The sequence below is a fragment of the Poecilia formosa genome, unplaced genomic scaffold (genome assembly GCF_000485575.1).
Source record: "Poecilia formosa unplaced genomic scaffold, Poecilia_formosa-5.1.2 Scaffold391, whole genome shotgun sequence".
NCBI lineage: Eukaryota > Metazoa > Chordata > Actinopteri > Cyprinodontiformes > Poeciliidae > Poecilia > Poecilia formosa.
The window spans coordinates 246,941-271,030 of record NW_006800330.1 but is presented as its reverse complement, the minus strand read 5'-3'; the positions used below and the strand labels follow the sequence as shown (position 1 = coordinate 271,030).

The 24,090-nt window shown below is 36.5% G+C and overlaps 1 protein-coding gene and 1 long non-coding RNA gene across 6 annotated transcripts in view; one reads left to right on the top strand and one right to left on the bottom strand.

Annotated features, from left to right (window-relative positions):
• Positions 1 to 8,072, bottom strand: part of LOC103154555 (uncharacterized) — a 14,235-nt gene extending 6,163 nt beyond the window's left edge. The window contains exon 1 of the long non-coding RNA XR_477939.2: positions 7,932 to 8,072. This is a non-coding gene — a long non-coding RNA (uncharacterized LOC103154555). The remainder of the gene's footprint in view (positions 1 to 7,931) is intronic.
• On the top strand, positions 1,689 to 12,481 carry LOC103154554 (long neurotoxin 31-like). 5 transcript variants are annotated; one of them, XM_007575882.2, is made up of 3 exons: positions 1,689 to 1,837; positions 2,423 to 2,533; positions 2,613 to 2,874. In XM_007575882.2, exons 1-3 carry the CDS (start codon positions 1,786 to 1,788, stop codon positions 2,843 to 2,845), a joined length of 396 nt encoding a protein of 131 aa, XP_007575944.1. In that variant the 5' UTR covers positions 1,689 to 1,785; the 3' UTR covers positions 2,846 to 2,874. The 5 variants fall into 5 exon arrangements, with proteins under 5 accessions (XP_007575944.1, XP_016518293.1, XP_016518294.1 ...); XM_016662807.1 differs by lacking the exons at positions 2,423 to 2,533; positions 2,613 to 2,874 and adding exons at positions 10,529 to 10,636; positions 11,928 to 12,481 and having other exon boundaries at positions 1,692 to 1,837; XM_016662808.1 differs by lacking the exons at positions 2,423 to 2,533; positions 2,613 to 2,874 and adding exons at positions 7,276 to 7,386; positions 7,461 to 7,801 and having other exon boundaries at positions 1,703 to 1,837.
• The last annotated feature ends 11,609 nt before the right edge of the window (positions 12,482 to 24,090 follow it).

Here is a 24,090-nt window from a genome sequence, read left to right as displayed (position 1 = left end):
TGCTGGTTTGAATATTTTTCAGTCTAAATGTATTTAACCTTCTGAAATAAAATAAATCTCCACATAAATCCTAAAAGTCTCAGTTTCATAAACTTACTTCACTTAACTTGATTGTTGGGAGTTAATAACTTTTTAAAGTCCAAATAAATGGAGAATGCATAAAAAAGTATCCTCACTTTTTTAAAGTTAATTTAATCTGCAGGATTCAGCAGTTTTCAAAATCGTACATTACTTTTGATTTAGTTTATTTGCAGCTTTACAAATGAGTCCAACAAAGAGAAAACATTAGAAAAAGTCATAATTGTTAAGTAAAATTAGATGTAGCATTAAAATCTGCAAAATATACAACAGAAAGAAAGAAAAAACTAAACGAAGGTGGGAAACTTTCTTTGGTTTCCAAAAGTTGTGTTTTCATTGGAGATCGTTTTCACATCCTGAAACTCTGATTAATAAATATAATTATTTATTAATTATATTTAGCTTTTTAAAATACAGATTGTCTCATTAAGATCCAAGATCTCATTTAGATTCTGCTACACAGTTTGCAGCATCTAGGAAAAGTGACTCTGGCTCAGAGATAACTTTTATTGGGACCATTTCTTCCCACCAGACGGTTTAGATACAAAACATCAGGATAATTTAACAGGCCATCTGCACCTGATGTGTCTCTGTCACTGTTTCAGATCAAAGTTTCTGCATGCAAAGTAAATATTTGTTAGGAATGGAAGAAATATTTTTACAGGATCCAACAAATTTAACCCAGAATCTCACCAAACATCACAATTATCTCTTCTTTTCTCAAAGACAAAACAAACAACAGTTTCGGTTGAAAGTAAGAAACTAATAACTTAAAATGTGTAACTGGGGCCTGAGATGCTCTGATTCTGACTCTGAAGGGAGAAAAGATCAGATTTATAAATGTTTTCCTGATGACAGCGCTGAGGTTAAAGGCAGCGCATCGTTTCAGCTGCGGCCAAAAACCAAGAAAAGAAACAATAAACCTGCCTGTCAATACAGTGGTGATGTTCATGCCATTGTGCTTTTGTCTGATTTTACTTGTTAATTTCTGAATGGTGTAATTATGAACACCTGACAAGACCAACTGGTTTTCCATATAGCAAAGATCGTTTCTTACAATAGCTTCAGGTTTCATAGAAGGATAAATGTTCCTGCTCAGCCTAAAATGTCTTTTAGGCCTTAAAAACTCCTGAAATATCAGATTTAATTCCAATGTTTACATTTACATTTTTACTGCTGCTCAATGATCAATCTACGAAGAGACTGAATGAGTAATATCCACTAAAAAACCTTCAAAACAAAACAGAAAATAATGAATGCGCTATAAACCGATCCATCTTAGCTAGCTGGCTAACCGAGAAAACATAAATATACTCTTTTTAAAACAGAAATAAAATATTAAACCATAATTTTTTTTTTTTTTTTTTTTTAAAGAAACCATGTTTGACATAAATTTTGAGACAGTAATCTCGGGTATTTTGGGATTTTCTCAGGACAAAATAATTACACTGCAGCGAAAATACCAAAGAAAAATTAGGTCAAGTCCCTGAACATTTTTAAAAACTTCTAACAAAGCCAAAAAAATTTTAATTTCTGTCTCATTACGAGGCTCCACACCCCATAACGTCCCCACCCTTCATGGGTGTACATATAAATCTCTGACTTTGCTTCCAGTCTCATCACCTCTGACGTCTAGCAGCAGCAGCTTGTTACCTGACAGAGAAATACCTTCTGGCCTCAAGGACCTGAACCAGGAAGCAAACAGAGATGGGAAAGCTCCTTTTTGCCGTTGTTGTGGCCATCGCATCCCTTGCTTTGGGTAATAATTACTTATTCTAGTAAAACACAAATTTGTCATGTTTGTAGGCAGGAAAAAAACTGCTTTTTTTAATTTTTAATTTTATTTTAAAAAAAGATATGTTTAAAACTTGAATTTGACTGTTTCCTATGTTTACAACAATGCAAAGTTATGAACAATAATCAGGAAAGTTAACCGTCTTATTTTAGTGTCCGAGAATATTCTTTAAACTCAAAGAAAGAAAAGTAATTCACCAGATGCAATCGGGATGAATTTAATTTCCTTCCAGCTTCACTGTGTCAAAACAAGTTTAACTAAAAAAAGAAAAGAAACACGAAAACGAACTTTAGTAAGTAGAGCTTCTACATCTTATTGAAACTGCTTTGTGTAAAATGTGTGAAAGGTATCAGATGACGTCACTGGCTTTCACCGCACCTCAAATTAAGGAGCGGCCTGCCGGATATTTGGAGGAAATACCAATGACACTATAGGGCTGGGAACAAGCCTTATTTCAAATCAGCATCATTTCCCACGAAGGCTGAAGCTTTTCTTAATGGTAGATATTAAGTTTTTAATTAAACTGTTATGTTTCTGTGTCTGTTTCAGTGGAGTCGTTGATCTGCAACAAATGCTCCGCTAGCGTGTTTGGCTTCTGCTTGAACTCCTCCAACGAGACCTGCACCGGGAACGACACCGTCTGCTACACTGGGAAAGCAAGTGAGTAACTTTCTTATTTAGCTTATTTTTACCGGTTGATGATTCAAAATTAATGCTAAACTTTACGTTTCCTCCGCAGGTTTTCCAATAACAGGCTTTGGTGGCATCAGCAGCCAGGGCTGCAGGGTGAACGACACTAGCTGCAACAGAACCATTACATCATCTCTGCTGGGCGTCTCCTACAACAGCACGATCGCCTGCTGCAGCACGGACCGGTGCAACCCCGTCACCATCACCAGCGCCGCACCGGCCAAGATGTCTGCCGCCATCACCGGCGCCATCCTGGCCTCCGTCCTGGGAAGCATGTTGTAATCAGATTACACCATGTTGTAATCAGATTACACCATGTTGTAATCAGATTACACCACGCTAGCAGCTACATGTAGCTTCTCAAGCTAAACCCCTATCACCGCTATCCAGTGTAACTCTATAAGCAAGAAGTCTACTCATTTATATGTTTAGGTTTTGTTCTCATCAGATTATCAATGGGATCTTTGACATTGTAAATCTTAATTGATGTTGGTTTGTTTTGCTTAATCAAAGTTTATTTATCCTTCTCGGAATGACAAAATAAAGTAAATATCTACATAAATACTTAAAAGTTTTTGACTCAGATTAATTTACTTGACTTGAAGTCAACAGCAGGGATGATGGGGAGTTTCTACAAGATTACGTTTTTTGGAGAACGTCTCAGACCTGAGGCATGCAGATTGGGTCCAGCTGGTTCTGATGCTTTTACCAAGCAGTACATGTTGATTCATTCTTTTATTGGACCTAAGAAACATCAGGCCAGGTGTTTGTTGTTTCTGTAGATGTTTTTTAGGTCCGTTTGTGTGAAAGAATCTGAACCCGCCAGAGGTCAGAGGTGACAGAGCTCAAGTAAGAGTAAGAAAAGTATTTGGTAAAAATTCTACTCAAGAACTGAGTAACTGATCAAATGATCAGTTATTAAATATTTAAAATTACATCATTAGATGGAACAAAGTATAAAGTGGAAATTTTGGTATTTTAAGGATCAAAATTACAAAACAAATAACAAAATCAGGTAAAAAAATAATTTCCCCAAATCAAGAAAACACTTATGAAACTGCAGGTTTTCTTTGTGTGTGGTTAAAATAGATTTGTTTTTCATTCAGTGGGTAGAAAATCCAGAAATTTTACTCAAGTAAGAGTAGAGATACGTCATAATAAAATTACTCAAGTAAAAGTAAAAAAGTACAGCGTAGTAAAAAGTTATTTTTTCAAAAAGAGTTACTGTAGTAAAGGAAACATTAATCAACAGTCTGACAAAAAGAAATGCTTATCTGTAAAGCACATTTACAAAACAAGGCATTTCAAACTGCTTTAAATGATAAAAACACAGAAATACAAAGTCATTAAAGCAGTTTGAAATGCCTTGTTTTGTAAATGTGCTTTACAGATAAAGCTGATTGATTGAAGTAAATGTAACCAGTTATGTTTACTCTGTCGCCTGTATTCCAGTTGGACCAGCAGGTTTATGAAGAACGGCTGCAGCTCGTTTTTCTTTAAACCCGATGACAGGATTCAGTTAAAAGGGAGTGTATTGTTGTATCTGAAGCCTCAAACCAAGAAAAGAAACAGCAGAGCTCTGCTGTCAACAAGCGATTGTCGGCTGTCGCTATGTGAGAACTGAACGCTGCTGCAGGTCAATAACTGGGATTCCTTAGACAAAAAAACAATTTTTAAAGTCATTTGAATATTAAACTAGCTTAATGTGCTGTTTGATAGCCAGGATTAATTGGAACATGTGTGTCTTTTTATGTAGACTTGACATTTGCTGAGAGATTGTGGTAAATAAACAAACTGAAATGAAGTGAATAGAACAACAGGAATGTCAGAAAAGGTTTTGACGGCCATAAGTAAAACTTCTGCAAAGTTCGTCCAGATATTTGGAATAGCTTCAGATTTTGGGGGAGGATCAAGATTTCTGCACAGCTTAAAAAAACTCTTATCTTGATTTAATAGGTTTTAAAAATCAAGAAAGCTTAGATTTTTGCACCTTTAAAATCGCTGGCTAGCTAGCAAGTTGAATCATCAATTTACATAGCGCTTCAGTGAAATAAAATCCACAAAAAACAAACACAAAGTCTTACCAAGTACTTGGTCTAGTGTAAACATCTTACTACTCTTGAAATAAGGCAAAACTAACTTACAAGTAACTTTTGAGCAAGACATAGCAGCTTGTTTTAAGTAAACAATTGCTTAATATTAATGAAAAAGTGATAGTTCCGCCGTTACCTAGCAACAGCAGCCATTCACCTCGGTGACCGAGGTTGTCACCTAGCAACCGAGTTCTAGTTCCACTGGCAGATTATTTCACTGAAAACATGAGAAAATTGTCTTGTTATAAATTTAACAATCTCCCAGTGGAACTAGAACTGTTTTATTAATACTAAGGAATTATTAACTTAAAACTAACTTACTTAACTTCCTGAAGAGTTAAGTAAGTTAGTTTTGTCTTATTTCAAGTAGACTAAAATATTTGCACTATAAACTGAACCAGAATATTTTGTAGGATTTTGTGTTTTTGAGTATGTTTTTAAATATCCTTCCATCTTTGCTGCCAAGTTACACGGAGTGACTGAATAAAACCCACATGAATTCGTTGCCCAGTTCATGTGAACATTTACTTGCATAATAAATATTAAACAAACGTCTATTTGTTTAAGCAAACCACACTGTCCTATAACCTGGGACAGTAATCTTGTGTGTGTTTGGATTCTCTCAGTACAAGATAATGGTACTGTAAGAGAAATACCAAAGCAGAATAAGTAGGAGTTCCTCTGCACATTTTTCAAGCTTCTCACCAATCCTAGAGTTTGTCCTCTTTTGAGGGTCCAACACCGTAACGTCCCCACCCTTCATGTTTGTTTATATAAATAACTGACTTTGCTTTCAGTCTCATCACTCCTGAAATCTCGCAGCAGCTTGTTACCTGAGGAACAAAGACTTCAGCCTCACCTGATAGGATCTACTGCCTTTGAGGAAACCAGAAAGCAAACCAAGAAGTAGAGATGGGAAAGCTCCTTTTTGCTGTTGTTGTGGCCATCGCATCCTTTGCTTTGGGTAATAATTAATTATATTCTACTTAAAAATAATTACCAATGTTTGAAGGCATCTTAAAAAAAAAGAAGATGCAGAAACATTTTCAGACTTGAACTTGTTTCCTGTATTCTAGGAAATGCATGTTCAATTAATCGTTCTTGTAAAAATAAAGATTATGAATAATAATAAGGTAATTGTAAAAATTACTTTTTCCTGCCATGCCACTAGAGGGGCGCCGTATTTTTAAATCTCGAAAAAGAAAAGTAATCCAACGCAATCAAAATTAAACTAATTTTCTTCCAATTATAAAAAGAAAAGAGAATGGTAAAAATGTAGTTTCTTGTGAAAAATGAGAACAGTAGACTTGAATTATCTGTATTTTGATTGACAAACTCTGGATATTTCAAGGCGATACCATTGATATTCATAATAATTAAATAGGATGAAATATTTCATTAATTATAGGAGCCATAGTTTGTTACATTTCAACAAACTTTGGCTCCAAAAGCTGCAATTATGTAAAGCTAAATTATTAATCAATCTAAAAGAGAAATTTGCTTAGTCCTCTTTTACATCTTGACTGAAACAAAACTGTTTACAGATTATAAACAATTTTCTCAAACTTAAACTAAGGCATATTTTATAGACTGACGATGTTAGCTGTAGCGGCTAACAGGCAATGGTCCAATCCAGTAACATATCAGTGGAAAAAATCTCATATTTTATATATTTCATTGGGTTCAGGTGTACTTTGTTTTGTTTTTGAAACCTTGTTTGTTTGTAGCCAGAGCTTTTTCTACTGGCCTTTCTTTCTCTCTTTATCAACAATATAAAACGGTATACTGTTGAATATGTTTACACATTTTAAAAATGGTATTCCCCCATGCCCAAGTTTAAATAATGGTTTATTAAAAAAAAAAGGTTTCACAAACAAAACAGAAAAAAATAATAGGATTAACAAAACTAAAGAGGGTTAAGTTCAACACCAGCAATTAGACAAAAATAAACTAATGCATAATAAGTTTATAAATAAATAAATAATAAACTAAATTCAAAACAACCCCCAAAAAATACAGTAATCACTACCAAACCTTCCAAACACAAACTTCTAGATTGATCAGAGTCGATCAGGAGCTTAAAATATGTTAAAGCTGCTCAGAGCAAATAAAATGTACAAATCCTCACTGGGTGCTTGGGGCCTCGTCAGCGTCTGATTGGCCAGGTCGTTGTCCAATGGCGTCGCTCTGCAGCCTCCAGGAACCAATCAGCTGCGGCCATCACACTGCCAATAAAAACACAATAAAAGTTAATTTCAAACTAGTGCAAACAGCAGCTTCTCAAAATCAAAACCTACTTATGTTATTATTCAGCAGAGCTTCCAATGGATTAATAAAATCTTAATTTAAGAGGAAAAATCATCTGAAAAAATTCCTGTTGTGTCTTGGTTGCCGCAGTGAAATATCACATCTTCATTTCCTGTAAATAATACAAAACTAATTTCCTGTAAAATAATACAAAAGACTTTAAATATTGAGTGTAAGAAAGTTTCCCAAAAAGGTCAAAACAGCTGAAGCTGGAAAATGTCTGCATGAAATGAAGAAAATATATTTTTACTCTTTGGTACTTGTTATTTAAGGTTTTAATTAAGCTCTCATTCGTTTCTGTGTCTGTTTCAGTGGAGTCGCTGATCTGCAACAAATGCTCCGTTAGCGTGTTTGGCTTCTGCTTGAACGCGGCTAACATGACGTGTGGCGTCAACGAAACCGTCTGCTACACTGGAAAAGCAAGTAAGTTCAACCTGCAGTAACCCAACAGGGTTGGTGGAACAAAACTAACGCAAATCTCTAATGTTTCTCTGCAGCTTTTCCTGCCATCACAGGCTTTGCTGGCTTCAGCATCCAGGGCTGCAGTCTGAACGATGTAACCTGCAACCAAACGACGTCGTCTTCTCTGCTGGGCGTCTCCTACACCACTGCGCTCTCCTGCTGCGGTTCGGACCGGTGCAACACCGTCACCATCACCAGCGCCGCACCGGCCAAGATGTCCGCCGCCATCACCGGCGTCGTCCTGGCCTCCTTCCTGGGAAGCATGTTGTAATCAGATTACACCATGTTGTAATCAGATTACACCATGCTACTGGCTGCATGTAGCTTCTCCAGCTAAATCCCTGTCCAATGTAAATCTATAAGCAATAAACCCACTGATTCATAAGTTCAGGCTTTGTTCTTGTCAGATCATGGAAGTTGATCAATGGGATGTTTTGAGGAAACGTTGAGCTTGTAAATCTTTCATGGTGCTGGTTTGAATATTTTTCAGTCTAAATGTATTTAACCTTCTGAAATAAATCCTTAAAGTTCCCCTTTCATGAGTTTTTACTTCATTAAGTTGATCTACACAGAGGGATGATTAGAGCTGTTTGCCAAAGTCTTCATACACCTTGAACTTTTCCATATTTTCTCTCATTACAACCACAAATGTAAATATATTTTATTGGAATTTGATGTGAAAGATCAACACAAAGTGGTAGACAACTGTGAAAAAATTATACATGATTCAAATCCTTTTAACAAATACAAAACTGAAAAGCACAATGTGAAAAATTATTCAGTCCTCTTTTCTCTGAATGCAACCTATAGCCTTCAGAAGTTGCCTGATGATTGCTAATGACTGAACAGAGTTAAGAGAAGTTGGTTAAGAGGAACTTCACAGTGTAATATGTTACAATGGCTCATTCAAAGTCCAGACTTAAATCCAACTGAGAATCTGTTCTAAGATCTGAGAACTGATGTTCACCAATGCTCTCCATCGACTCTGTCTGAGCTTCAGCTGTTTTGCAAAGAAGAATGGGCAGACATTTCATTCACTAGAGATAAGCACTAAAGACTTCAGGCACCAGTCTGACCTCTGCCATCTACAGAAATAGTCATGACTCTGCAGTTGTCGGGTTATCAGAGATGGACAAGAGGCCGAGTACAGAGAGCTGCCGGACCGCTTGGTGCCACGGAAGGAACGGTCATCTCAGCTTAAATGTGAACAAAACAAAGGAGATGATTGTTCATTTCAGGAGGAACAGAGTAAGATCAATCATGGGAGAAGAAGAGGAGGTTGTAGAGGAATACCTCCGTGTTCGCCTTGACAACAGACCGGAAACGCAACAGTGAAGCCGACTATAAGGGACAGGACAGACTGGACTTCTGGAGGAAGCAAAGATCCTTCAAGGTTTGCAGCAAGATGCTGGAGATCTTCTATAAATCTGTTGTTGAGCGTCCTCTCTTTTGCGTCATCTGCTAGAGCAGCAACATCAGAACCAGGGACCTACGAGGCTCAACGGCCTCATAAAGAAGGCAGGTTCTGTTCTGGTTCTGGTTCTGAACTCTAACCCTCTGAGGAATCTGTGGAGATAACGGTGCAAAGAAGGATTCTTCATAAAATCACAAAGATTATGGACAACTAAGGTAGATGTTCTGTCTTGGGAACGCAGAATATCTTCAGTCAGAAGCTTCTTCAGATTTACTATAACACAGACTGCTACAGATTTTTCCTGCCAATAGCCTCCATCATCTACAATAACTCTGACGAATCTTAATTAATGAGTTACAACAACATTTAATTTCCCTTAGGGATTAATAAAGTATTTTTGAACTTTAATATTATTTATTATTTTGACTTTATTCTCATAATATTATGACTTAATTCTTGTATGAGTTTAATCTCATAATTGTATTATTTTTATTTTCTTAGCATAGCCGTAATACTCTGTTGTACTAAATATGCAACAGAAATAAACAAAGAAACACCTTCTGTTATTATGTTTTTATTTTTAGGTTTTGTGTTTTCAGAGAAAATTTTCTTCATGCTAAAAAAACATTTGTCACAAATGGCAAACAGGATAGCAGAATCCCACAAAAGCAACTCACAATCTGATAAAACATCTTCCAGACTTTAGGAAATTAGTACAAAATTAATTTTTTTTTTTCATTTTAACTCTTCTTTTTTTCCAAAAACAGAACAAAGAGAAACTGTTGTACAATAACTTTGTTGTGAACTGACGTACCCCGACGAGACCCTGTAGGATGTGGCAACAGTAGTGAACATATTTTTAAACATTTCACTCCAGCAGCAGCAGTGACGCAATTTTCCCGGCAGGTTTCTGCAGCCTCACTGGGCCTCATTTTTTATTGGTGACAGCATTCTGTTAACAGGAATTTTCCAGCTGTAAAACCAAAATCCAGTAAAGTGATGATGATGTAGCAACTCGATTTCAATTGTTGGGTTCAACTGGACTGTGAAACAGGGCCAACTGGTTCCAAGAGTTCAAGTTACTTTGAATAGATTCACATTTAAGGGATGAATGGAAGTTTCTGGACGGTTTAAAGAGTCATAAAAACTTTCCTTAAGTTTCCTTATTTACATCTTAATTTTTAAAACATTTCTGCCAACCTACAGGGAAGGTAAACGATCAATTTGGGGTCCGAACTAATTCTAATCTCCACTGAATCTTCAAAAGAATCAAATGGAGGTAAAAGATCAAAAATGAGTAAAAACACTCATTTTTGGATCTACTTCTGCTGTACTAAATATTATGTGTTTATGCTACGAAGTAAAGCCACAAAATATGGCATAGCTTAAGAGGTTTTTGATTGAATCAAAGTCAAAAGTACAACAATGAACACAAAATGCCATCTGTCAAAAAGTAATAACTGAATTAAAATGGTTAAAATTACACATGGTTAAAATTACACATTAAAATTACACAAGATGTGTTAAAATTACATCTTGTGTAATTTTAACACACAATAAGGTTGTGTGTAGACTTGATCAATACAGATTGTAATGGATTGTTTAATGAACATTTCTAATTATTTTAAGTTACTTTAAAAAGAGTTCTTCTTATAACTCTATTTCTTACTGTATACTTGTTTTTTTCAGTGGAGTCTCTGACGTGCAACCAATGCTCCATCAGTCTCCTCGGCTTCTGCCTGAGTAGTAGCCAACCCACTTGTGCCGCAAACGAGACCTGTTACACAGAGAAGTTCTGTAAGTTCACTCTTTATCACTTTTCTGTCACTTTAATTCTTTAAACACTTAAAAATATGGGTTTTTTTTAAACTATCTGGACAGGGAAGTGATTGAATTAATTTAATAAGTATTATTACTGATGAGTTATATTATTTTATGTTGAGTTTAACATTTAGTCATTAGTAGCATATGTAAAAAAAAGCCTATCCTTTCCCTTGGAAATAACAGTTGTGTCCTCTTTATGGTTTAAGTGATTGTTTTGGTGCCAAGCCAACTTAAAAAGGAGGCAAATTTTGCGCATGCGCAAAACTCTGGCAAGAAAAAAGACGTTTCTTTCACCGTAGCCGCGCTGCCGCGGTAGAATGACTCCATTAAGTAAATGAAACCTGGAGATGTGGGTATGATTCATACAGTGCAGTGCGCCACAGCAAAGGGGAAGAAATAATGCAGAAAAACTGTTAAAGAACTCAAAACCACTTCGTCCCCTCCTCACTCTCTGGGTCGGCTACGTTACACGAAGACTCGTTGCCATAGAAACTGAAACAACGCCACTTAATGTTTCAGGATTAGACACACACACAAAAAAAACAACAACAAAAACACTCAAACATGTAAGAAAGGCTTACAGTATTCAATTATACCCCATGAACTGATCAGTAGATTACTGCGAGGAAAAGCAAAAGAAAAAAATTCCCATGTTCCCTGGAGGGCTCCGTAATACAGAACATAACATTCAGTCGGTTACAGCATTATGTTTTTAGGCTTGATGTTCGTGGCGGATTAGCTACCGCTGCTATTATCTAATCTAACACTGCGGTGGTTGATTAGCCAACTGGAACATCTGCTCTAGTATGAGGGTCGCCTTTTTTTTTTATTTTGTAACTAAACCAAAACAACTCCACATAACACCTACATGTTACGGTTCTCAATGAATGAATAACTGAACTACTTCCCTCTCCCTCGCAAGTTTAGTCTTAATTTTCCTGACCTTGTCATGCAGTTGTTGAAGTGTTGACAATTAGTAGCAAAACACTGCATCTCTTTTTCTTTCATATATCAGGCGTACATTCAAGACTTATCGCGTTACATCGATAATTTAACAGATAAAATCAATGCTACTCAGCCAGCAGTAAAATGGGGGCGGGATCTTGCGCGTGTGACGTCACGCCTCAAGGTGGAAGAAACTATAGTAGGGTAAACAGCCACAGCAGTAGGCAGAAATAGTAATAAATAAATAAATAAATAAGATAATTATTTCCAGTAGTTAAGCAATATCAGTGACTAACCCATGTCCACTGTTGCTCCACAGATTTTCCAGCCCTCACATCTTTCAAGGGTGTGATCAGGCAGGGCTGCAGGGCTAATGACACTATCTGTGGCATCAGCAACTCGTCAACAATCCTGAGCGTCCAAATCAAAACTGACGTAGCCTGCTGTGATACAGATAAATGTAACACCGTGGACCTCACAGGTGCTGCACCAGACCTGAAGATGACGTTCCTTGTGACCATGGTTGGAGCCGCCATGGCCTCCATGTGGGGAAGCTTTTTGTAATGGAATTACAGACAGTATCCACTGCTCTTCACTACTCCTACTTATTTGATTAATGTTACAAAGAAACAAATCCAAATCTTGTCCTTAAACAGCTTTTATCCTTCCATCATGTAACTTAAAATTAGATGAAGGTTCAGATTATTATGGAAGTTGAACAATGGGATGTTTCGTCGAAACATTGAGCTTAATTTTCCATTATACTGTTTTGTGACTTGTTTAATTAAATGTAATTATTCCACTAACTCCTTTATGTATTATCTGACAAATTTGCCAATGGCAAAATAAAGAAAATATCTGGAAAAAACTGTGTCCATTGTCAATTAGTACTTTTTTTGTGTGGCCATTTTGCACAAGAAAGCTCTACACCCAAAGATACTTTTGGACCTTACTAAATAAATACTTAGAATATCAGAAATATGTGCAATTACCATGCTAATGGTGAAAAATACAAACAAAACAAAAAAATCATTCTTAGATAATGAGATTTTAGTCCTTTCAGAATGAGCTAATTTAAGGCATCCTGTCACTTTAAATCCAAACAAGCTGCTTCTGGCCACTCCCCCAACTCAACTTTTAGACTTTGAAAAGCCTTAGGAGAGCCTCCTGCACAATCGACAATAATTCAGCAAATGGATAGTAAGTCAACAACAAAACACTTTGTTGTCTTTAACAGGCTGGGGTTTGCTGGGGTTGCTAGGTGAGGGGCATTGCTTGCTGAATTGGGACGTTATGTTTCTGAAATGGCTCATTTTCCAGACACACACACACACAAAAAAACAAAACAAACAAAAAAAAACACACAACAACTTTATGCCAAAAACGACACACAGTAAATGATTGGGCAGTTTTTAGAAGCAGTGCAGAGCCAAATGGAAGTACAAAATGTATGCATAATTCATGATTCATGCAAAATGTGAATTTTGCATAGATCACACAAAAATATTTTTGTTTGTTAGAATAAAGCCCTGTTTACACAACAATGATCCAATGAAAACAGAATTTTTGTTCCGTTCTAATTACAATCTTTGTTTACACAGTGACGGCACGCATCGAAAAGGTGTAATGCTCTCGCCATGCCACTAGGTGGTGCTAGGTTCTTTGAAACTAAGTGCGTGTGTTAAAAAAAAAAAGTCCTACGTGAAAGTACGACGATTCGCGTTTCCCCATCAGGTACCGTTCCCCCATAGATTGGGGGAAAACACGCATTGTGTGCGTCTGATTAGGGCGCATTTGGAGTAAAGTAGGATAACTTTGCTGAAACACCTTGTTTGAGCTTTCACGGTGTCCGTAGTTCTCTAGATAAGAGCGCTGAACAAGCAGCCGTGTATTTTGCCACCTGGGTGGTGCGGAGCGGTGAAGAGACGCTGAGGGAACCGAATCTGATGGGGAAACACGAATTGTACTAACACCAACATTGTCAGTAGTTTCTTCTTCTTCTGTGGATTGTAGGAAGCAGCTATGTTTTGCTTCATACTATGCATAAGCTGGGGATTCCCTGACATAAAAGATCCATTGATCCTGTTTACAAGACAATGGACATCGGTACGTTTCAGCAACATCGCACTCTGGAACCCGTTTTCAATCTGTGCCGCTGTCAGAGAAAACATTCGGTGGTTTTGTGTAAATGTACAGTGCAAACGCAACAAAACTCTTCCATTTTCACCAGAAATCGTTGTCGTGTAAACGGGGCCTAAGTTTATTATTTTCTGAATATCTGAATTTCTGAAGTTATGCATCACAACTTCAGTTCAGTGATTATGCAGCTTTACTGAATGCACAGATGAAAAATCGTCCTGGAAAATTACAATAAAAATCCAAACAATGGAGTCCAACGAATGACCAACTGGTTCTGCAGCCAGGAGTTAAGCTGCTAAAAGGTCAAAGGTCACAATCTTTTGGAAGAGGAATGATGTGAAACTTCTGAAAAAATATGCAAGTAAAACGTAAATTAAAGGAAGGTTTTGTTGATTACTAGCTCTGCCTTAATTGTTTCTCTTAACGCATTTAGAAAAAAAAAAAATTTAAACAGTGAAAACCACCAAATCAACAACCGGAATCCCTCCTGGCTGTCCCGGTCTCGGTTTCCACTCCTCCCCACCTTTTCTTTCCGTTAAGGCGAAACTCAAAAGACCTGAAAATCCCCTCCAGTCCACCGCACCCTCACCCCTCACCTCATATAAGCCTCCGTCCTCGGTGACAGGCTCACCATTTCAGACCCGCTGGAAAGCCCGATCACCTGGAAGAGAGAAGCTTCAGGCCTCTAGAGGGAGGAGGACGATTTTTTGGGCAGAAACCAAGAGTGAAATCTACAAAACCAAGATGGGAAAGTTTGTTTTTGCTGTTGTTGCAGCTGTTGCATCTCTGGTGTTGGGTAAGAAAAGTTGTGTTCACTTAAACATTACAGGAACATTGTATTTAAATGACAAAAAATATATTAATTAATAAACTTGATCATTATTGTAGTAGTAACTATTTTTTTTAAATATGTTTGTATTTTATAAATACACTATCAAAGTCATGATTAGCCAGTTTCTTTGATCTTACAAGGGGGATACATAAAATGACCAAACAATGTTCAAATCAGGCTAAATTATCACTAATGCGACCCATTTTACATGTTTATCTCATTGAGAAATTCACATCTGCAGTCTTCAAATACTTCAGCATCAGCAACATTGCTTCACTGGGAGTTTAGCAGGTTTTGCAAATCACATCCGGGTGTAGTCAACAGGATATTGCATCAGAAAAACTACATTTTGAATGAAGGCAAACATTTGGTGTCTCCTTTATCCCAGCTGAGTCACAGTTTTCTCTGCACTTTCCTGATGTTTGAGTAAAACTCTTTCTCCTGTTTCAGTGGAGTCCCTGTCATGCAACAAGTGCTCCTTCAGTCTGTTGGGGAACTGCTTGAACGCCGTCAATGAGACCTGCCCCTCCACCTCTAATGTGTGTTACACTGGAAGAGCCAGTAAGTGCCGCTTTTTGCCGTTTTAGTCAAAAATTAGCTAAAAGCTTTGGGAAGTCAATCAATCACCTAAACTACTTCCATTCCCAATTGCTACACTGCAGAAACATAAAATCTTACCAAGTGAATTTGGTCTAGTTTTTAGTGCAAACATCTTAGTACAGTTGAAATAAGACAAACTAACTTAAAAGTAACTTTCTACCAAGATGTGTAGAGGCTCGTTTTACGTAAATAATTCCTTAATATTGATGAAAACATGCTAGTTACATTGGCAGATTGTTAAACTTATAACATGGGGAAAAAGTGATAAGTGAAATAATCTGCCAATGGAACTAGAACTGGGTTGCTAGGAGACGGGCTGGGCATGGCTGGTGTTGCTAGGTAACGGCAGAGTGCCAGTTGATTGTGGAACTAGAACTTTTATCGTCAATATTAAGGGATTGTTTACTTAACTGAAGCTCTATATCAAGCTACAAAGTTACTTTTAAGTTAGTTTTGTCTTATTTCAAGTTTACTAAGATACATGCAATAGAAATTAGAGCAAAAATAGTTGGTGAGATTTTGTGTTTTTGCAGTGTAGTGGGGAATTATGCTGCTTTATCTTATATATCCATATGGTACCAAGTATTTTTGGTCTAGTTTCTACTGAAAATATCTTAGTACCCTTGAAATTAGACAAAAATAACTTACAAGTAACTTTTCAGGGAGATAGACGAGCTTGTTTTAAGTAAATAATTCCTTAAAATTGATTTAAAAAGTACTTGTTCCATTGGCGCATTATTTCACTCATAATAAGATATTTTTCCCATGTTGTAAGTGAAATAATTTGCCAAAGTAACTAGTACTTTTTCCAGTGTTATTAAGAAATATAACTTGAAATAAGCTATTTCTTGGTGAAAAGTTACTTGTCAGTTGATTTTGTCTTGTTTTAAGTGTGCAAGAAACTAGACTAAAAATACTTGGTAAGATTTAGTGTTTTTGCAGTGTGTAAGCTATCACTTTGAGCAACAGAGTGGAAAATTTGGTTGTAAATCTGGACTTTCCAGTGTGGTGACCCTTTGGGTCAACAGAGCATCAGAAGAAAAGCATTTTTTTAACTCAATGAAATTAGATAAAATCACCAATTAGATGCAGATGAATAAAAGTGCAAGTTTTCCAAACCCACTGATTTAATTAATCTGTTTCTCTGCAGCGTTCCCGTCCCTGCCAGACTTTGTGGGCTTCAACATCCAGGGCTGCAGGGAAAACACCACCGGCTGTGACACAACTACCCCTGATACCATGATGGGCGTCACCTACAACACCAAGATCACCTGCTGCTCCACCGAGAGCTGCAACCCCATCACACTCAGCGCCGCTCCGTCCAACAAGATGGCCTTCAGCGCCGCCATCGGAGCAGCCGTCCTGGCCTCCACACTGGGAAGCATTTTGTGATTTAATACGAAAGCTGATCTTTGTGTTTGCACACAACAGGTGCATCTGGATAAAATCAATAATAAAATCAAAGCAATACTAATTTGCTCAGAGCCAGAGGTACTCAGATTATGGTTTAGTTGTTTGCAGATGTTTAAATCGGGGAAGTTGATCAATGGGATGTTTCATAGAAACATTGAGGTTGTTAATCTTTCTTGATGATGTTTTACTTTTTTTGTTTGTGCATTTTTTAATCCAAATTTTTTAAATTCCTGTAAACTTTGTGCCATAATAAACTAAACTACCTCTATCTAGGAAAACTGTCTCTTTGGTGTCTGGGTCTACATTTATGATCACATTAAAGTTTATTTACCTTTATAACTCCTCAACACGTATAGCAAAATACAACATCCAAGTAAAATGATTATTTCTTTGAGGTGATAAAATAATTTAAAAAATAGTCGCATCTTTTATGCAGCTTTTTGTCATTGAAATTCTTGCATCATCTAAGGCTATGACTGTGTGAACTGTGCTGGTTGGACCAAAAAAAGTGGATGAAAAGTAAATTCAGGTCAAATGATTAAAGACAAGAAATAGAAGGAAACATTTAGATGTTAGGATATTGGGATAAACATAATGCAAAATGCTCAGTTCCTACTTCAGACCATTTTTAACACATTTTACTGAATGTAAATAAAGAGTCAGATGCACATGGACACGTAGTTTGTGACGTTTCTTAGGTTAATTTTACGTTTCAAACCTTCCAATAATGAGTGTGATGGACAGAACAGTAAAACGACAGTCAGGTTAAATCCCAAAAACATTTGTTGTTAATGTAGCCCAAAAGATAAACTTGGATAAATCATATAAAATAACAATATTGGTAACTGAAATCTACTAACTAAACTGACAACATAAACTCTGATATAACTCAGAAAACAAAAGATTAAATCAAGTCAAACAAGCATAACAGTGTACTCTATATATGTGCATTTATTTTACAATAAAGGGTTATATGATAGTGTGAATAAATTAATCCTAAACCAAAACCAATTTTTTGTTACTCTGTAATTTAAATCAAATATTTAATAAAACAAAATATAAGTTTAGTGAAACATACAAATGTCTTTAATTAGACATTACTTGATTTGTGTGACTGTAACTGTAACACACTCAGACAACCTCGCCTGATTTGAAGCTATGCTATCCAGCTAGCATCTGCTCATCTGATAAGCAGGAAGCTTTCTGTCTGATAGCTTCACGCTATCTTTGCCCTCAGGTGTTGCTCCTGCAGAAAGACAGAAATGTAAATCTTCTCCATCCAACCCCAGGGGGTTCATACCTTACTAACTACCTGTTGCATTGCATTCTTCTACAAACGCAACATATTTTGTTCTTTTCCTCTAGTTTCTTCCTGTAGCTGGTCTTTCCAGGACCTGGTGAGTTCCTACAGGTCTGGTTTTTACACTAAATAAACCTTTAAACTCAGCGTTTATTGAGTACTTAAAGGTGACCCATTATGCTTCTTTAGGTTAGAATAGTTCTATGGGTTATACAAAACATATTATTATATTTTTTGCACACAATCATTCTTCATTAATTAGATTTTAGTCTGCTCAGAAAAGCAGAAGTAGAGCCTCCTGCACAGCCAACAAAAATTATAATTGTGAATCGCATTTATGCTCTAAATATATTAAAGTTAGAAGTCATAAGAAACAGTTCTTACATACCTAGTTTTAGCAAACTCCATGTAGAAAGATTCTTGGCTGGGAATCAAACCCAGGACCTTCTTGCTGCAAGGCAACAGTGCTACCAACTGTGCCACTGTGAAGCCCAACTATAGTCAACTTACAATGAAATTATGAGAAGTGATCCAGAAAATGGCTTCTACTGCTTTTCTCTTGATTTTGAATGCTTTTATTCCTGCAACTTAATCAAACTTTTTTCCAAATATAAAGATTATTTCTGGAAAAATCTCCTGTGTGCTCGAGTTTACTATATAAAAGATAAACTCCTGTGTAGATGTTTACTTTCTAACATAGTATGAGTTCTGGAAAACAGTAAGAGACCACTTAAAATGATCAGTTTCTCTTATTTTACTTTTTATAGGTTTATGTTTGAGTACAACAAACATTGTTCTTTTCTTCTATGAACTACTGACAACATGTCCACGAAATTCCAAGCAAAAATGTGGTTTCTATTTGCAGAAAATGAGAAATGTTCAAATAATGAAAAATAAGCAGTGCTTTCTGACCTCAAGTAATGCAAAGAAAACAAGTTTATATTAATGTAGAAACAACAATATTAAAGTTTTAACTCAGGAAGAGTTCAGAAACCAATATTTTGTGGAATAACCAGGAGGTTTCAATGGGGTTCAGTGCAGTGGTCCAGAAGTGTATGTTCACAGCATCTTCCAGAGTCTATTGAATTAAAATAACATCAATGTATTTATTTATTAATGATTTTAATAATATTTTTCCTCTATTTGGTGGAATTGCTGAGAATTTTTTGTCCTTTTGTCATTTCATTAAAACATTAGGAAATAAAATCTCACAAGGACCAATAACAATAATAATATCTAAATCATAGTAAATCATAGTAAACATTTCTCAGTATTGTACTGGTTGTAGCTGGTTTTCCATTTAGTGTTTTAAAACACATCGTTCATCAAAGTTGCCCTTGTCCCTACATTTATATCCTACTATAAATAAATCATAAATCTAGAAACAGCTGAGAATTAGTCAGAGTGGAAGAACAAGAAGCTTTCTGTAGTTAAAGTTCAACAGGTTCTGCAACTCTGACTCAGCTGAAGCTCATTGTTATGGAGGATGATGCTGCTGTTAAAGGTTACATTAGGCCAGTGGTTCCCAAACTTTTCCTCCTGGGCCCCCCCAGTGGTTTCCAAACATTTTCTGCCCCCCCATGGATCACAAATAGCTGCCTGGGGGCAAAAATGAATGTACGTAGCTGGACATAGACAACAACACCGGTAGCCTACAGGCTACTTGTTAAGCTTAAGGTTCTGTATTGATGTTAGCTAGTCATCTTTTAGCTAACATTACCTGCATCCAACAGCTTTACTCAACTCAGTCGGTTAGTTTGGGGGAAAAAACTGTTTAAAGTTCTTTGCGGTTTGCTGCCATGATCCTAACACACCTGTAGCTCTGCAGAGCAGCAGCAGGTCTCCTTCACAGGTGTAAACGTAGCGCTCATGTTGCGTTTGAAGGCGGCTCGGAAAAACAGGTTACGACATGTTAACAACGGATTAAACAGTTTTAACTGCTGATAAAAGTGACAGAGGACACAAATATGGGAAGTGCGGAAGCCTCTACTGTATCAAATTGACAGGAATAACAGAGAGTTGGCCATTCTAAGGTAAAAACCCAGCGCATACAGCGTTCATGTTTTTTTTTGTTTGTTTTGTTTTCATCCAGATGGCTTCCCGCGTCCCCCCCCTGCATGCCCCACAGTTTTGGAGCCTCTGCATTAGGGGATAAATTCACACATTTGGTCCTCTTTTGTATTTTTTTTTTCAATTATTATATTTATTTATTTACAAAATTTCCTACCAAAAAACCCCAAAACAAATATGGAGCTTTATGTTTAGAAACTTACAGTAACCTATTTTCAGATTTTTCTGTAATGACGACACTCACAGTTACTTTACACATATTTATATTTTGATTAAGCGCTTAATCAGCAACAAAATCTTACTCGTTACTCCTGCTTATCTCCCTCCTCCTCCGACATTCCTTACAGATAAACAAAACTTGAATAACCCCTTCTCCATGCATTGTCCCCTCCCCTTCTCCATTTAATATAAATCACTGTCCTCATCAACGTCCCCATAAGATCATCTGGAAGAGAAGAAACTCCAGGCTTTCACAGGAAGGATTTTCTTTTTGTCTTTGAGCTAAAACTCAGACTCAAATCAATCAACTGAGATGGGGAAGGTTATTCTTTCAATTGTTGCAGTTGTTGCATGCTTGGTTGCTGGTGAGTATCTGTGATGTGATTTAATCATTGCTTGATCATGGAATCAAAGTTTAATACATTTTGTGCAAAAACACAAAATCTTACAAAGTATTTTTGGTCTAACTTTTACTGCAAGTATCTTAGCAAACCTGAAATAAATCAAAACTAACTTTAAAGTACATTTTTAGCCACACATAGGAGCTTGTTTTAAGTCAGTAATTCCTTAATATTGATGAAAAAGTGCTGGCTCCATTGACAGATTATTTCACTTATGACATGGGAAAAATGTCTTGTTATACGTTTAATAACCTGCCAATGAAACAAATATGTTTTAAAATCAATATTAAGGAATTATTTACTTAAAACAAGCTCCTATTTCTTGTTAAAAAGATACTTGTAAGGCAGTTTTGTCTTATTTCAAGTTAACTAAGATATTTGCTCTGAAAATTAGACCAAAAATGCTTAAGATTTTGTTTTTGCAGTGTATTTGAGCCTGAACATAATTTATGAGAAAACATTTCTTCAACAACATTTTAAAATGTTTTTTTTTGATAGGAATAATTGGCTTAATAAGAATAATTAGAATATCAAATAAATAAACAAATTTTCACTGTCAAACATCTTAGAATATAAAGGTCAACACATGTTGACAAGGTCAAAAAATGCACCTATGTTATTTGTATTAAACAACCCACACCAGCTACATCCAACTTGAGACATCCGACTTTCTAACCTGTTTAAATAAAAGTATTAATGCTTAAAAAAACAAGTAGTAGTCTACAAGTCTTTCCATCAGTTGCACACAACATCAAAACCTGTTAAAGGTGTGGTAATGTGGTGACATAATTATTTTTATTTGGTTAGCTTTTTCTGAGGCCAAAGAGCAGCGTGTATTCAGTCAGAAATCAGAAATAATTCAATAGGCGAAAACCTTATTGATTAGAACCAATAAATTGAAAGTGACTTGTTTCAACCCAAATTTATTTACATTAAAAAACTACAATTAATCTCAAACATTGCAAAAACACAAAGTCTTACCAAATATTTACGTCTTGTTTTTAGTGCAAATATGTTAGTGCACTTGAAACAAGACAAAACTAACTTACAAATAAGTTTTTAACAAGAAATAGGAGCTTATTTTAAGTCGATAACTCCTTCATGCTTATGAAAAAGGTATTAGTTCCACAATCAACTGGCACTGAGCCGTTTCCTAGCAACCCTAGCCAAGTCCAGCCCGTCACCTAGCAACCCAGTTCTAGTTCTACTGGCAGATTTTTTCCACTTATCACAATATTTTTCTCATGTTATAAGTGAAATAATTTGCCAATGGAACTAGTACTTGTTCCATCTAAGATAAGGATTTATTGATTTAAAACAAGCTTCTATGTCTTCCTGAAAAGTTACTTGTAAGTTAGTTTTGCTTTATTTCAAGTGTACTAAGATATTTGTACTAGAAACTAGACCAAAAATACTTGGTAAGATTTGGTGTTTTTGCAGTGGCAGTACACAAGCAATGAATGTAAACATTCCTTTATTTTGAATCATTTTGCTTTACACAAATGAACACAACTGAACACAAATGCTGTATATTTATCATGCTTCCTCCTGATAAATGTATTTTTTGAATGTATTTTCAGTGGAGTCCCTGACCTGCAACACCTGCTCCTTTAGTGTGGTGGGTTACTGCGTGAATCCGTCTACTGAGAAGTGCCCAGCCAATGTGACCCAATGTTACACTGCAACATTGAGTAAGTAGTTGTCTAAAAATCTCCCACGGCGTAGCAACTGTAGTTTACCTGTTTGCATTTCTGGCAGTCGGGCGAGTAATTCCAGTTTCACAAAGTTTCCTAGCAGGAGAGTAAGGACAAAAAAGAAAGGTTAGGGAGGCGGGAAGGAACATTTTCAGCAGAAAAAGCAATAACATCTCTTGTTAAGTATCAGTTAGGCTATATTCACACTGCAGCCTGAAGTGACCCAATTTGGATTTTTTTTTGTCTTAATGCGACCTGTATCTGACCTTTTCATGACAGTCTGAACAACACAGATCTGATTTTTTTCTAATGTGACCAAGACCACTTGGGTATCCGATATGTATCTAATCTTTTCAAATGTGACCTGAAACGTCACTATTCTGCACAAGTGGGAAGAAAAACAGCAACCATGGTGTGAAACATATTTAGAGGTGTGAACAACCACACCAAAAAAAATCAGATTGGACAAAAAATCCGAACTGGGTCACTTCAGGTTGCAGTGTGAACGCAGCCATATTCTTCACTGTCTGATCTATCTCAATCATTTCTTTACAGTGTTTCCCAATGTCACCAACTTCAATGGTTTTCGCTATCAAGGCTGCACTACGATCAACGAAACCTGTGGCATATCAATCAATGACACTTTCGTGGGCGTTGCATACAAAATCGATAACAAATGCTGCCAGACAGATAAGTGTAACATCATCGCTGTCAGTGGAGCCACAACAACCAAGATGACCTTCACTGCTGCCATCGGTGGAGCCATCCTCGCCTCTGTGTTGGGAAGCATGTTGTAATGATATTACCTAAAAACTCCCAGCTGGTTCTCTTTAAACTCATTTGTGCAATCTAGAAATGTTTCTACATTTTATTTTAAGAAAAAGCCTGTTTGAAAATAAATCTTTGGAGAAATCAAACACTGAAGCAAAACTTGGCCTGATTCACAGATGCCAATGTCATGGTAGCTGACCAATGAGATGTTTCATAGAAACATTGAGTTTAAACATACTTCATAATGATGTTTTGCTTCATAATTCTCAAAAATCAAATTGTTTTAATCTCTGTAGCCTCTTGATTATAACAATGTAAATCAATAAAATCAGAGTAAAGACGTCTGTTGTGTCCGTGAGTCCTTCATCAGCTACACAAGACATGTTTATTTATTTAACCAGTTAAGTCTCACTGAGATGAAGTTTCTCAAGAGACCTGACCAACAACAGCAGCAGCACAGCGACAACTACAGTACATTTCATAAAACTACAGATATGAAAACATAAGTACAAACCGGATTCCAAAAAAGTTGGGACACTAAGCAAATTGTGAATAAAAACTGAATGCAATGATGTGGAGATTGCAAATGTCAATATTTTATTCGTAATAGAACATAGATAGCAGATCAAAAGTTGGAAGACCAATTAACACTAATTAGGTCAATTGACAACATGATTGGGTATAAAAAGAGCTTCTGAGAGTGTCAGTGTCTCTCTGAAGCCAAGATGGTAAGAGGATCACCAATTCCACCATTGTTGCACAGAAAGATAGTGCAGCAATACCAGAATGCTGTTACCCAGCGTAAAATAGCAAAGATTTTTAAGTTATCGTCATCAACCGTGCATAACATCATCAAAACATTCAGAGAATCTGGAACAATTGCTGTGCGTAAGGGTCAAGGCCATAAAACTCTACTGGATGCTCGTGATCTCCGGGCCCTTAAACGTCACTGCACCTCAGACAGGAATGCCACTGTTAAGGAAATAACAGCATGGGTTCATGAATACTTCCAGAAAGCATCGTCAGTGAACACAATCCACCGT